This window comes from Morus notabilis, unplaced genomic scaffold (assembly GCF_000414095.1).
Source record: "Morus notabilis unplaced genomic scaffold, ASM41409v2 Scaffold205, whole genome shotgun sequence".
Lineage (NCBI taxonomy): Eukaryota > Viridiplantae > Streptophyta > Magnoliopsida > Rosales > Moraceae > Morus > Morus notabilis.
In genome coordinates, this window is record NW_010363285.1 from 40581 (window position 1) to 54445 (window position 13865).

The 13865-nt window shown below is 34.2% G+C and overlaps 1 protein-coding gene across 1 annotated transcript; it reads right to left on the reverse strand.

The window, feature by feature from the left end:
- Window positions 1–249: 249 nt before the first annotated feature.
- LOC112092681 (protein PIR) lies at window positions 250–12016 on the reverse strand. Its single transcript, XM_024169401.1, is given in 32 exon segments — window positions 250–602; window positions 604–749; window positions 975–1181; window positions 1329–1501; window positions 1940–2147; window positions 2398–2525; window positions 2895–2982; window positions 3155–3298; window positions 3439–3588; window positions 3805–3948; window positions 4048–4167; window positions 5024–5126; window positions 5248–5324; window positions 5412–5582; window positions 6029–6105; window positions 6287–6455; window positions 6594–6741; window positions 7013–7224; window positions 7396–7611; window positions 7713–7806; window positions 8325–8476; window positions 8638–8833; window positions 9055–9119; window positions 9289–9358; window positions 9751–9843; window positions 10003–10073; window positions 10165–10284; window positions 10654–10731; window positions 10918–10982; window positions 11239–11311; window positions 11641–11722; window positions 11867–12016. Coding segments are annotated over 31 exon segments (3846 nt in total). The 5' UTR covers window positions 11695–11722; window positions 11867–12016; the 3' UTR covers window positions 250–568.
- Window positions 12017–13865: the final 1849 nt, after the last annotated feature.

Genomic DNA, 13865 nt, shown 5'->3' on the forward strand with positions numbered 1-13865 from the left:
GACCTATTAATTTTAATTCATTTTAAGTCTTAGCCTATTTCCTTCTTTCTCTCTAAAAATACCTAACAGAGACCATTAAAAGTACCATTTTCGAGGCAGATGGGAAGAAGTATCTGTTTATCTGTTATTGTCAATTTATTATTTGCACGGCAGGAGAGTGTACGCGCGTGCATGATTTTGATCCGAATGTGGCAAAAATTCTCTCGTTTTAAATCTCGTACTTATCTGACTAACTATGATGCACGTGTTCAATGTGGATTTCTTATTGAGAAAAGGTGCATCTGACAACCAGAAGAATGCGCATTTCATCGACGACTCATTATCAGAAATAAAAGCTAGATGCCACTCTATCTCTCTCGACCTTCCCTAAGTCTCAATTTCTCATATACACACCATTGAATTCCATACTAGTGTGTGTAACTGAAACATTACATTCTCAGAAAAAAAAAAAAAAAAAAAAAAAAAAAAAAAAAAAAAAAACCCAACTCGACAACCTTTAAATAGGTAAATACAAAGAATGCATAGAAAACGCCATGGAAGTCGCCATAATTGTGAGCTTCTTCAGAGCTCACGCCCCTTTCTGTGGTAGTGTTTCGAATGCCGAACTTGATTCGGTGTATAGGGGCACCACTTTGCTTGATGGCACAAGCTGTTTTGTCTTCAAGAGGGCACCGCGCTCTTAACATGGAGAATACGTGATTGTTCAACCTCCTCGCCTTCTTCATTGATTCTATTAGGACCTCCCATCCCTTAGTCACAGAAGAATTGAAAGGGGAAAAAGAAGTAAGAACAGAAACTAGAATTGTAGGCCAAAATGTACCTATTTTCAACACACCGCTAGTTTACTTGTGGACTAATTTCTATGGACCGGAACGAGATAGTGAGCTGAATTTGTAACCTAATCTAGCTAGTTAGAATTCCTTGACTAAAAAAATACGAATTAGATAAATGAATATTCCGTCTAATTCTCGTACCTGGACAAAATGAGGGTTCCTAAGTGATTGTGTGGTCGATGCGGTCTCCACTTCTGCAACATTGAGAACTTGATACGAAAAATCAAACAACTCAAAATGTCGCTGCTGGCCGAGCAAATATATTATGGTGCAACCACCCCAAGCCACTGAATCACCCAGCTCTTCATGGTTGCCTGATGATGCTAGAACAGACTCTTCCAGATATCCCTGCAGTTCAAGAATCAGAACAAGTTAGCAGGAAGACAGTACATGTGGTTTTCAAATTTATGGTATATTTTTATTGGGATTGAGTGAGAATGCACTAACATGCACAAATTACAAAGTTGATCAATACGAAGATCTAGGATAACTTACAATTTGAAGGCCACTGTATATTCGGTAGAAATCCTTAGAAGTCGTAATGTCAACAAACCCTGTTTTGGGAATAGCACCCCATTTACTGCAACACTTATCCAGTGCTGCACTTGTAAAAGCAAGGGCATATTCGAGCACACTTCCAGTATTCATGTTAGCCTTGTATAAAAGATCTGTAATAGAAGGAAGACAGTTTATCTCTTAAATGAAGTAGCATAAAGATAATGAACCAAGAACACACATGATTTAAGGCAGCAGAGAATCATATAACTATTGCTATTAAAGGATGAAAATGTTTAGATTAAAAATTTCACTTTCTCGGAGATTACACTAACTTCGGATTAAAATTTGAAGAGCTCTATGTAAGGGGGGAAAAAAAGTAATGAATGTTGGCATTATCTTTTTCCAAAAAGGAATAAATAAATAGGAGAACTTAGTACATAAGGCAAGAGTCACATTAGTTTGTCAAAATTTAACAAGAACTTAACTCGGAAACCATTTGTCACATTCCAAAAGCTCAAAGTAGTAGTGCATCAAAATTGGAGGATACTCAAATACATGCATATCTGCATTCAGTAAGTTTTTCAGACACTGAATGTTCAATTGCATACCAGCGGCTTCTGCCTGTTTTGAGAGGATGTTGAAAGAGATTGGATTTCTACATCCCGGATTAGACACAATTGCAGCAGTGACTGATTTGAAGAGACTGACGATAGGACTGTCTCCACCATCTTGAGAATGCAATACTTGCCCGTCTGGACCAGGAAGCAACCCTAACCAAGGGGCTGTTTGCATGAAGTGCGAGGTATCTACCTCTCTCTGTTCGGCATGTGAGATTGCAACAATAAGATTTAAGTAGCCAGAAAGATTTATAAAAAATAAAAATAAAAAATAAAAATATTAAAAACCCCTAAGTAATGTGTTAGTTAGGATCCATTGATCCACATATACTGAAGCACATTTTACTTGATAGGCAAAATTAACTTTACAATAAAGTTTTGGTTTAAGCATCCCTGATATGTAACAGACTTTTGTAAAATGATACACAGGAGGAATGTGGGATACCAACCAATACAATATCGAGGAGACCCATCCAATATAACACACTTCCAATCTCTTTTATCCCTCGAAGAACCTCCGACTTTAGCTCTGATTTCGTTCTCCAATTGAGATGTTCTTTAACAAGTCTCATACAACCTGTTCATAGAGAAATCTTCACACCATAAGAAAGATGTCTCCAACACGATTGGGGAGAGGAGGGGAGGGAAAGGAAATGGAAGGGTGTTAGAGGGACACATAAGAATCACGTTTGATATCAAAGAAAATGCTATAGTTTTCGCTTCATTTAAACACCACAAGCCAACAGTAGGTTTCACAAAATTAATATTTTCCATTATGACCATCTTGACTATTACCAGCGTTCTAATTTTGGAACATGCAACAGGTTTTAAGCATCTCCAGTCCAATTTCAAAGACTACTCTCGAGACATTTTAGCAAAACCAAGGATATTTACTGTTATAAACTAATTTGACAAAAGAAACCGTTAACTAAAATATATCATATACCTGCCACGCCTCCATCAAAAGGAAGTAATCCAATAGACTTTGGCAGTGCTTCTTGCAATCCCGCAATCATTGGTTCAAGTGTAGTTATCTGAAGCAAGCATACATGAAATGTTAGGCTAATAACTTCACTTTCTTCTGTTAATTGATAAAGCCAACTTTCATGTATGTAGTCGGGGTTTTTTACATTTCCCTTTAAAGATACTCATAGAAGTAGGGTTATGAATTGGAAGATGGATTGCACAAATATGGGTGGAGAATACCTTATTTGATACGTGATCTAGAAGAGCTCTAATGAGCCAAGGAAGAGATCTAGATCCTAGGAGCCTGACAATTGAGAACATGTGGAGAATTCCAAAGAATCCACTATGCAACCGTGCAAAACTTTGATGAGCCAAATTTAAATCCTGTCACGTCAAAAGCAACCATTGAACAAACTAAGATTGTCATGGTAAAAGCATTTAGAAATTAAATCATTGCAAAAAGAGAGAGAGAGAGAGAGAGAGAGAGAGAGACAGTAGCAAGTTGGGAGAGAATAGGTTCTTACTTGAGTACCACAATAGAAATTAGGCTTTGCATAGGGAACTGAAGGCTTTTGCACGGGTGCAAGTGGAACCTTTGATGATCGGATAAATCTCTGGGTAGTGTTGCAAAGGATGAAGTTCGGCAGAAAGTCATTTTGCATCTCTGACCATATCTGACAGACACGCAGCTTGATTAAAACAAAACTGGCAACAAATGATTCAAAATTCCAAACTTTCCATTTCCTAGTTTCCTACCCAGTAAAAACTTTCTATCGAGAGATAACATATATTGATGATCTATTTCGTTCTTGTAATGAGAATTTAAAACTAGGTGTCTCTAAATGACGCAAGACTAGCATATTAGAGTAAGGAAGAAAACTATACTAAACCTGAGAAGCAAGTCGACTAGAAAATGACACGAGAGATATGTTCTCTTGCATCTCATTCAACATAAGACTGAATGAGTCAATTGAAATATCCATTGACAGCAAACCATGGGCATGCTTTAAAACGTCCGTCAACTTCTCCAATTCCTGAAGCCATATATCACATGTCTCCTCTGTTAAACAACAGGAAAACAGAAAGTATTTCTTATTGATAAGAAGAACAAGAGAAAAAGTGAACCTACTTACCACTATAGCACATAGGTCCTGAGACTCGAAACGATCAAAGAGAAACTCGAGATTCTCTCTCAAAATTTTGTTCATCCTTTCAGTGATCAAGCTTCTCAAATTAATTGTCCTCCCAAGTAACTGCACATTAAAGGTACAAAAATTGAAAAGAGCCAAAGTCGGAGAAGATTGTGACATTTTTTAATCACAAACTCCAGTAGATAAGTATATGGAGACCAATAGAAATTTATACACGCACATCCTATTAGTGGCATATATTTGTTCGGGCGTGAAAATCTTAGTAAAAGTACATATCTATTAGAAAAAATTAGAAGTAGACAATGTTGCTTCCCACTGCCAAGTACATCTCAAAAAATCTTTTCGATTTTAGGTCTCATGAAAAAGACATTGACAACAGGGTTAGTTAAGCCAAACTTCCCCAACCCACCAATTTCCTGTTGTCGAACATAAACCCCATTCTCGCCAGTTCAGAATTGGTTTGGCCTCGTAAGGCTTTTTTTTTTTTGGTGGCTTCTTAACAATCTGAGAAGACACAAAAACTACCACACACCAGCATTAACTTCCCAGAAGTCTTTTCTTATCATGAAAATTCTGATAGCGGAAAATGTAATATTTTCACCTTTATCTTATACCCAAATCCCCCTTTCTTAATGGCTATTACTCTGGTTTCGACATTTAAGACCCCGCTGGTCAAAATTTGATTCTAAATTAATGGAGTTAAGAGTCAGATTCATGTTAGAATATGGTCAAAAGCAATAATTATACCAAACTGTGTCATTTTTGCAGATATCCCTTTTAAATGGTGTCATACTGCTGAGGTTAGAAGTTATGATCACCAGCCAATATGTTGAATGAACCAAAAAGCATGCTAGTCATAATTAGCCCCGACATTTAAGCCATCAATATATCTAGTAAATTGAACAAAAAAAAAATAGAGAATAAAATAAATAGATAATGAATTCAAAGCTCTATTTACCTTCACTCTAGTCATCTTTAGCAGAGCAGTAAACCTCATAGGTTGGATAGAAAACTTTTCACCATTATCTAGTGCGAAGAGGAAAGATGGATCAAGTAGTTCACTGTAAGATTAAGATATGACCAAAAAATAGCAATTAAGAATTTAAGTTATACATTTTGTAAGACAAATATGTATTAAATTTCCGTGGCATGGGAGAATTTAACCAGTCAAAAAACACATACCTTGCTGCCCAGCTCTTGTAATATGTAAAGATAGTCTCGCAGAGTTTTGAAACAAATATATCAAAGCAGTAGTCGACCTATGATTTAAAAATAAATAAATGAATAAAAACAATGAAGTTAACCAAAAAACTACATCATATAAACTAGTCTAGAAATTTGTGTACCTCAGCTTCAATTTCATCATAGAGGAAGCGTTGTTTCAGCACAGTTAATGCTTGCTGAGCCGAGTCATTATAGATGTCAAAAGGCATCAGAACACTCTCAAGAAGACCCATATTTTGCGACTCAAGCACATAATCGACCAACATCCAGGGAAGGGAACATTCAATCGGAAACTGAAAAAGAGAGGAAATATGTTTCCTTTAAATGAAGAAATGATATATTGAATGGCATAGAAAGGGGACACAACTTTTTCTTGAAAAGCAATAAAAGTGAAGCCCTTTTAAGCAAAAAATGATTAAAACTTAGCAATCATAGCAGTAAAATATAGAGTGATAACGTGTGAAAAATCAAAATATATGGAAACTTTTGTGACAACAACTTTCCTGAAACATTCTGTCATAAATGGCTTTTATTTATTTGCATCCATAAAGCTTTAAAGGTGGTTTAGAATAACTTGAGTTATATTCTCAGGAAATACTAGTAGACAGGAAATTTTACAGAAATTTCAATTGTACGATTATTTGAAATGAACAGGACGATTTTCTTTCAACCCATATTTCAGTATCATATGCTACTTGAAGTTTAAGTACAAAATATATTCATATGATAAAATTTATACCTGAATAACACGAGATGACTCCACATAAAATTCTCTAAACCATAGGAAACCAAGATCTGTCAATGTTGCAACGGTTGCTGCAAATAGAATCACAAAGGTATGGTGAAGTTTTATCATAGCTCATGATAACTGTGGCAAGGGAATTAACAAACAATGCAATTCTTGGTTTTAAAACACGGTTAGAACATGAACATTCTTTTTGAAAGTTGGCACTGTCAGGAATACGTAGCCAAAGATCTAAAGACAAAGTAAGAGTACCTGAGAAATCCAATATATGTAGGAAAAAGCTGAGCTTGTAAAAGAAGGTTTCCAACTGTTTCATATCGTTGACAGGAATCTCAGACCCGCTATTACCAAAGAGCCCTCCAGGCTTCCTCAGATTACCACCAGACACCACCTCATATATCAGGAACTGCAAGCAGTGGACCTAGATAAAGAAATATAGCAGAAAAGTAAAAGTATCTATTAGTTCAATCCAATGCGAAGGAATTATGAGAAGATAAAGTCCGTAAGTCAATTTGGAGATAAACTAGTAGAAATTGATAAAAAGTTAGCGGAAAGAAACCTGAGAAGCCGTTGGCGCAACAGGCCTTGGGAAAAAGAAATTTCCTTTGCTTTCATCACCTCCATGCTGCGAAGATTGTAACTCAGCTTCAGACTTGCTTGTGTTTGCCATCCAATCTGCTGAAAGGGTCCGCATATCAGAAAGAATCCTGAAAGGAATCAAGAGAACATGTCAGCAATTTGGAACTTCCTGGTGGAGGGAAAACAGTTTACAAGATTATATGTCAGATAAATCATAAATTAGCCCACTAATCTAGAAAAACATATATTTTTCATTAAATACTGTATTAGTAAGTCACTACTTTATTCATTTCCTCATAAAAATCAGGATAAGAACTATAAAAATGTTGTATTAAGTCAGGTGGAGTAGAAAATAAATAGAAATCTCAACCACGTAATAGATACTAGGTGAATTCAAACCTAGAAATATCCTTCTTCTTCCGGAATGTAGTTCGCAACATAGTAGCCAATGTATTCTGGACAAAATCTTGGACCTCTGCATGTATAGTTTCCCATAAAGCATCAGCAACCAATGTGTCACATTGCTGCATCATTGACCCAATGCTTTTTATGTAGCTAACAAGCTCGACCAGTGCTTTCCTTTCCTCTGCACTATAATTATATCGCACAACCTATACAAATAAGAAAATATCAGACCAAGCAATTAAAAAGTTTGTTGCAGATGTATTATATAATGTAGTGGGCCCATACCAGCATTACTAGGCTAAGTATGATCTTTAGAGGTAGTGAAACTACATGTCACAAATAATAAGTTTCAATTCTCCATCTACTTGCTATATTACCTTTTCATAGTCAGAAAATGATGCCGAACTCTCCTGCAATTCCACAGGAACAAGATCCTTGCAGGGCCGAGAAAACTTCCATGCACATTGTTCCCATACTCGTGCAGTCCATCTGCTTAAAAGCTGAAAACCTTCAACCACCATATCGTACATGTTTCCCTTGACTTCTTTACACCACTCAACATCTACATTATCTAGTGATTTCAACAACAAGAGCTGCACAAACAGGAATGTATAGACACCAAAGTGCTGGATTTTTTAGTTTATACAATGAGATGTAATTAGAGTGAGATTTTATATTAGTAAGGAGAGGGCACCTGGTTCATGGCAGAGGCAAAACGAATAGTAAAATCATCATGCTCGGCACGGATAGATCCAATGTGATTGATTATCAGATAATGCCTCTGGTAAGTAAATTATGTCAAGGCTTCACAAGAAAGATGCTAATGCTTTTGAATATTCAACCATACACACCTAAAACAACCAAAAAAAAAAAAAAACTTATACTATTCCCATATTGTTGCCAGATAGTTCCATATCTATCAAATAAGGCAACAACAATCTACAAGTGTAAAAAATAGTTTTGAGTGTCACAAAGTATACAGTTAACTCTTTGCTGTATTGGCCCATCTCGTTTTCTCTAAGGCTAAAAATATTTTATTTTAAAAGCAATATCGAGATACTTTGCATTTTTTTTACCAACTTCCAAACATAATAACTAGAACAAGGCAATTTGTTTCACATGCTTTGTTGATTGAAGAAAAAAAAAAAAGAACACAATTATCATGAGGTCAAGTTGATTTCTTTTGCAGGTAAGACATCTTGCAATAAAATGACAAGGGAAGAACAGTATATCAACTGGTGATTCGAAGAGGATGTAAAGGAAAGAAAAAGACAACAAACCAAGTTACATATCAACTCAAGGATATTCTTGTGCTTCGCGGGGTGGAAGCTCATGAGGCGCTGGAATAGTAAGAAGACGAGTTTGAGCAGAAAACTTTTGAAAGTACATCGACAACTCTTTCATAATTGCAGCAGGAGAAAGATGAAGATCTGGAAATGCAGGAATGACTGGATCGTTCTGCCAAAAAAAAAAGAACAAAGGAAATTACCAAAGCCAAAAACATTAACTTGTACTGGAAAAGGAAAAAGACTGTTAACTGCATGTGACATTATTTACCCATTTTTTAATGCATTTTTTTGGAATCACGTATTATTACACTTTTTATTGTTCTATGTTACCTTAAATATGTTAATTAGTCTGTTGATTTTCACCCTCTTGTATAGAGACTCACTATCCTTCTCTGACGATGTTGTTAAGACAACAAGAACAGGCAAAACACGCAGAAGAATGTGTCGCTCTGGAAACAGAAGTGCGAAATCCAACTCCAATGACTCAACGGCAAAGACTATGAGAACTTGAAGGATGTCTTCTACACTATATCAAATTAAGGAACTCAAAAGAGAATAACAGAACATAGTGAACCCAGTTCTGTGCCACAATGATAGAAGATTATTTCACAACTTCCACATTAAGAAAAATGGGAATACATGCTTATAAAGGGAGGAAGAAGACAAGTTTATGGAATTTTCTCCGCGAAACATCAGTAAAAGTGGCAATGCCCAATGTGTCGCATATAACTTATTTATTTTGGATACTTGTTCACGCGGAACATCTCAACGTGTAAATTCAGCAAAATAGCCCACCTTGTGCTGAGGAAAATCTGTGACAATTGAGAATGGAGATTGTCATTACATGATGACATTGTGTTGGTTTAAAGGTAATAAACAACAAAAAGAAAAGGTAACCCCTAGACTAGATAACCGTTAATATAATATATCCATTCCAAGCCTGTATGCTACGAATAAAGTAAAGTAAGAGAGTAATTGCACCTGCAAATCATCTAACTCCTCTCTCATTGAATCAGTGTCATGCCACTGAACACTAACTTGTGTGAATGTCCTGATAAATTATTCAGAGGATAGAAGGCACCGATGTCAAACTAGATTCAAATAATTTACGGGTGCGTATAAAAAATTTAAGAAATGAAATAGTCACCAGTTTCGAGACGCATTGTTATTATCATTCATAAAGGGGAAAAAACAAAATATATATATATAAATATTATTGATACGTTAATTATAAATCAATAATTAGACACTATTTTTTCTCCCCTCCTTGTCAGCTTTCTTGATAATTGTCTGATAGTATGAACATTAATAGTACAAAGAATCAGTAGGAAATATATGCTCAAGAATCTGGAGATCAAATTTCACTAAATATAATTGTATACACGAAACTAGTTGATAGAAAATTTAAACTAAATTTAGCTAAGAGATCAATTATACCCTCACCTTTTATACCAAGAAAAATCGTTGGGTATGCTTGCTTTAGAATTTTTAAGATGATCAAGTTGCACTAAAACATCAAGTAACTTTAACATGGACCTGAAGGAAAGAATAATTAGCAGGAGGTAGGTATTAGCCATCATCATAAGAACTTAGGATTTGCCATGGGGTCAAGAGCTCAACCTTAAATTTCATGTACCGACTGGACAATAAGAGTAAAAGATGAATCACACAAAAACTAAAAGACTTATTACACACCACAGATGAGATACTGTAGGGCCATTGATGCGTCGCTCAGGCCTAGAAAACCGTTGCATGTCTGCAGCTAGCTGTATTGAGAAAAGCGACAATTATTTGAAGGTAATTATTTAGCCAATAAAGGCTAGAAGAGTTGAAGTAGAAGGTCAAATGAGCTCGTACTTTAGATGAAGCTGAGGCTTGCCATTGCTGTATTTCACGCAGACGACTCATCTCCAAGTCCAGAACTTGATATGTTTCCATATACAAGTCAGCTTGACTTTGTTTCATAGAATCAGGAAGCTGCAACATTATTGTCAACCACACACCCAATCAGAGAAGTAAAGACTCCAGAGAAACAAGAATCCAAGCAATTTGCACACTAGAAAGAAACTGAGCCACCAGAATGTTGGATTATGACAAAAACTCGATTACCTAAGGTTAAAGTTGACACAAAAATTGAAATAACATTTCTCCACAGAAAACTATTTCCATCACTTAATTATATATGTATAGGTAGACAAATGTACGCCTCCATACACACATTTACATATAGGTACTTTTAATGTTCAGAAAGAATATTATCTCTATAACATGCTAATCAACGAGAAGAGTAATATCCTCGAGACAGAAAAAGGGAAAGATTGTTCCGATTCAAAAGCAAATATGAACCTGAGGAAGTGCTTTGACACAACTGCGATATGTATAAAGCACTGATGCCATCTCCTTTCCTTCTTGGATAAGGGCATTCTGCACATGTTGAGAGTTCAGGGAACAAGGCAATTTAACGCATAGGTAACAATGTTGAGAAAAGGACTGAAATTAATTATAACATGGAACCAACATATGAACTATACATTAACTTAGTACCGCACACACGTATTTAGGTCCTACGCTTTTATAAATGAAGCAAAAACAGAAGAGGGAGCTTCATACCAGCTGATTGAGAGCCTTTGTGTCTTCTGATAGAGATAGGCGATATGCCGAAACATCACTATACTCTACAAAATTAAAATAATGCTTTAAGTTTAACATAAGACATTGAGATAACTTGTACAACTACATGTTATTCAATACTTTGAAACAATGTTTTGCGTTACGAATTTCCATAGAAATTTCGAAATGGTAACAAAAATTGGATTTACATAAAGGTTATTACGTTCCACGACTTAAAAATTAGCATTTTATGCATTCGCATCGCAATACGACCAGAAATACAGAATTTAAAAAATAAAAAAAATAAAAAAAAATTCCTACCAATTGGACTTTCAGTTGAACCTCTATCGGTAAACACCCAAAATCCTGGTCCTTGCACTTGTGCTTGCTCATCCTACAAAATCAAAAAAACAAAAAAACAAAAAAACAAAAACAAAGAAAGAAAGCTGCATTTCAAGCCTCGTGAATGTATCGCAATAATCTCGCTTTTTTCTCACGAAATTAAACAGTTGTTCATTGTTGCTTAAATTGGCCAAAAATTAAACCATTTCAGAAAGCTTGCTGGTGTAAGAGTTCGCATCTAACGAAATTTAACAGAAAAAATAGAAGACATAACAGCAATAAACCAGATAAATTAAACATTTTGAAGCATTTACTCTACCAAATTATAAACTTTTTGAAAAATTTCTAAACAGAACAAAAAAAAAAGTGAGAAGTAAGTACCTCGAGCGAAAATGTAGATAGCGCGGCAATAGCTTCTTCCACGGGAACAGCCATGGTAGAGCAATGAATCTTCCGGTACGATCTGAGAAAAATCGAATGACCGAATTTCCGATTAAATTTCAGCAGAGCTCCTACACAGAATTGTCTGAAGTGAGCACATTTTTCTGTTTTCTGACTACAAAGTTTAACCTTTTTTTTTTTTTGCTTTGCTTTGTTTGTGTCTTACCAGAAATCTAGGGAAAGGCGAGATCGCAAGCGAGAGAGTCGCATTCGGAGCCGTTGCTCTGAAGTCTGAGAACTCTGCTTAGTTTAGCGCTGTCCTAATGGGAGTAGTTAGACCACCGCACTATTTGGGTCGGACATTTTTCTTTTTTTTACAAACATTTTCATTTCATTAACTAGCATTTCGATCCCGAATATTTTGACTATATCTCATTCATTTTACCAATTTAAATTTTTAATATTAAATTTTTATATTTAAAATTTTTTAAAAAATATCATATTTAATATTTTTTATTATAATTAAAAACTAAAAATATCATATCTCAATTTAAATTAAAAATTTAAATTTACGAAACAAACGAGACATAAGTGTTAAGACTCAATGTAAGAAAAGACTCAAATTCCAAGTCAAATTTCTTTTTTTTTTTTGGCCTTTTTATTTATTTATTTTCTGTTAAAAATGCATGTTCTTCTAATTTCCATATTAGAGAGCACCAAAATTCAGTGTTTAATGAATAAATGAATACATTTGTTTTTAGACTTTGCGATATTTTTGTGTAAATATAAGTAGCAACTAGTAAATTAAACCTCATTCGTTTTACATATTTAAATTTTTAATTTAAATTTATATGTAATATTTTTTAAAAAATTTTAACTGTGATAAAAAATTAAATATAATAAAAACTCAAATTGTTAAAATAAAAATCTCATAGTTAAATAGTTAGTTAAGAGTTCTCGGGTAAAAAAAATAAAGGAAAAAAGAATTAGTTAAGACCCAGTTGCTTTTTTAGTTGCTTGTTTTGGGTGCAACAATGATGACTGCGTTAAATCAAATTATTCTTTCTGATGAGACTTGAGGGATGGCCCGTCACTGATTTGTTTCTCTGTTTTTATCTTCATGCTTACTCATTTTCAATTTTCTACACCTACATTCATTGTTTTTTTTTTTGCTCAAAATGTGGTATTGAGCGCAGCCGTGTTGGTGGCAAATGTTCGTTTAATTCGTTGATTTAAATTTTTAATTTGAGTTGAAATGTGATTTTATTTGAGAGTTTTTTACTGTAATAAAAAAGTTAAATGTAATTATTTATGAAAATTTTTTACTGTAACAAAATTTAAATTTTAAACTCGAATTAGTGAAATGAACGATGCCATAATATCCACCTCTGGCTCTTGACTCTTGATTCTTGAGAGGGGAGAACATGGCAACATTAGAAGTACGGGTTGACGTTGCTAACACCCACGTCAATACAAAACATTAGTCTTATCTATACATTTTTTCTTTTTTGATTGGAAATATATCCATACATTTGCATGCTTGACAGTTTAAGAATCTCCTCCTTTTTATTTTTTTCTGAGAATTTCTGTTTTTGTTTTTTTAAACTATGCATACAATGCGTATTCATTAGTTAGTATATACAAAAGTTGTAGATTAAGATGATGCACAGTTGATCCAATACTATGTATAATCTACAAAGTGGATTTTAGAAGAACGACACGTCCCTTTTACATGAAAAAAAAAAAAGAACATGTCCTTTTCAGTATAATTTTTTTTTTTGAAAACTAGACTGGAAAATATTATTAATCAAGGGCTTAGTTTGGTATTATTTTTTCCTTCTAAAATCAGTTCCTGCTTGTAGTAGAAGCTGATTTAAGTGTTTAGTAAATATCCTCAAAAGTGATTTTTGAATAATTTTTCAAGAATCTACAGTCAAAATCAGAAGCAGCATAAAAACAACTTTAGCTTTTAGATTGTGCGGGAATCAGTATAGTATAATTAATAAAACTTTAATAATGCCCATAATACCCCTAATAAAATTTAAAATTTACAATCTTTTCAATCTGAAATTCAAACTCATACTATAATATAATATAATATAATAGTAATATCGTAACAAATAATATCATAATTATATTAATAACTCTAATATTATTATTTTATCATATAATATGATATTATAATTATTTTAATAATATGATATTATAATTACAATATGATATTG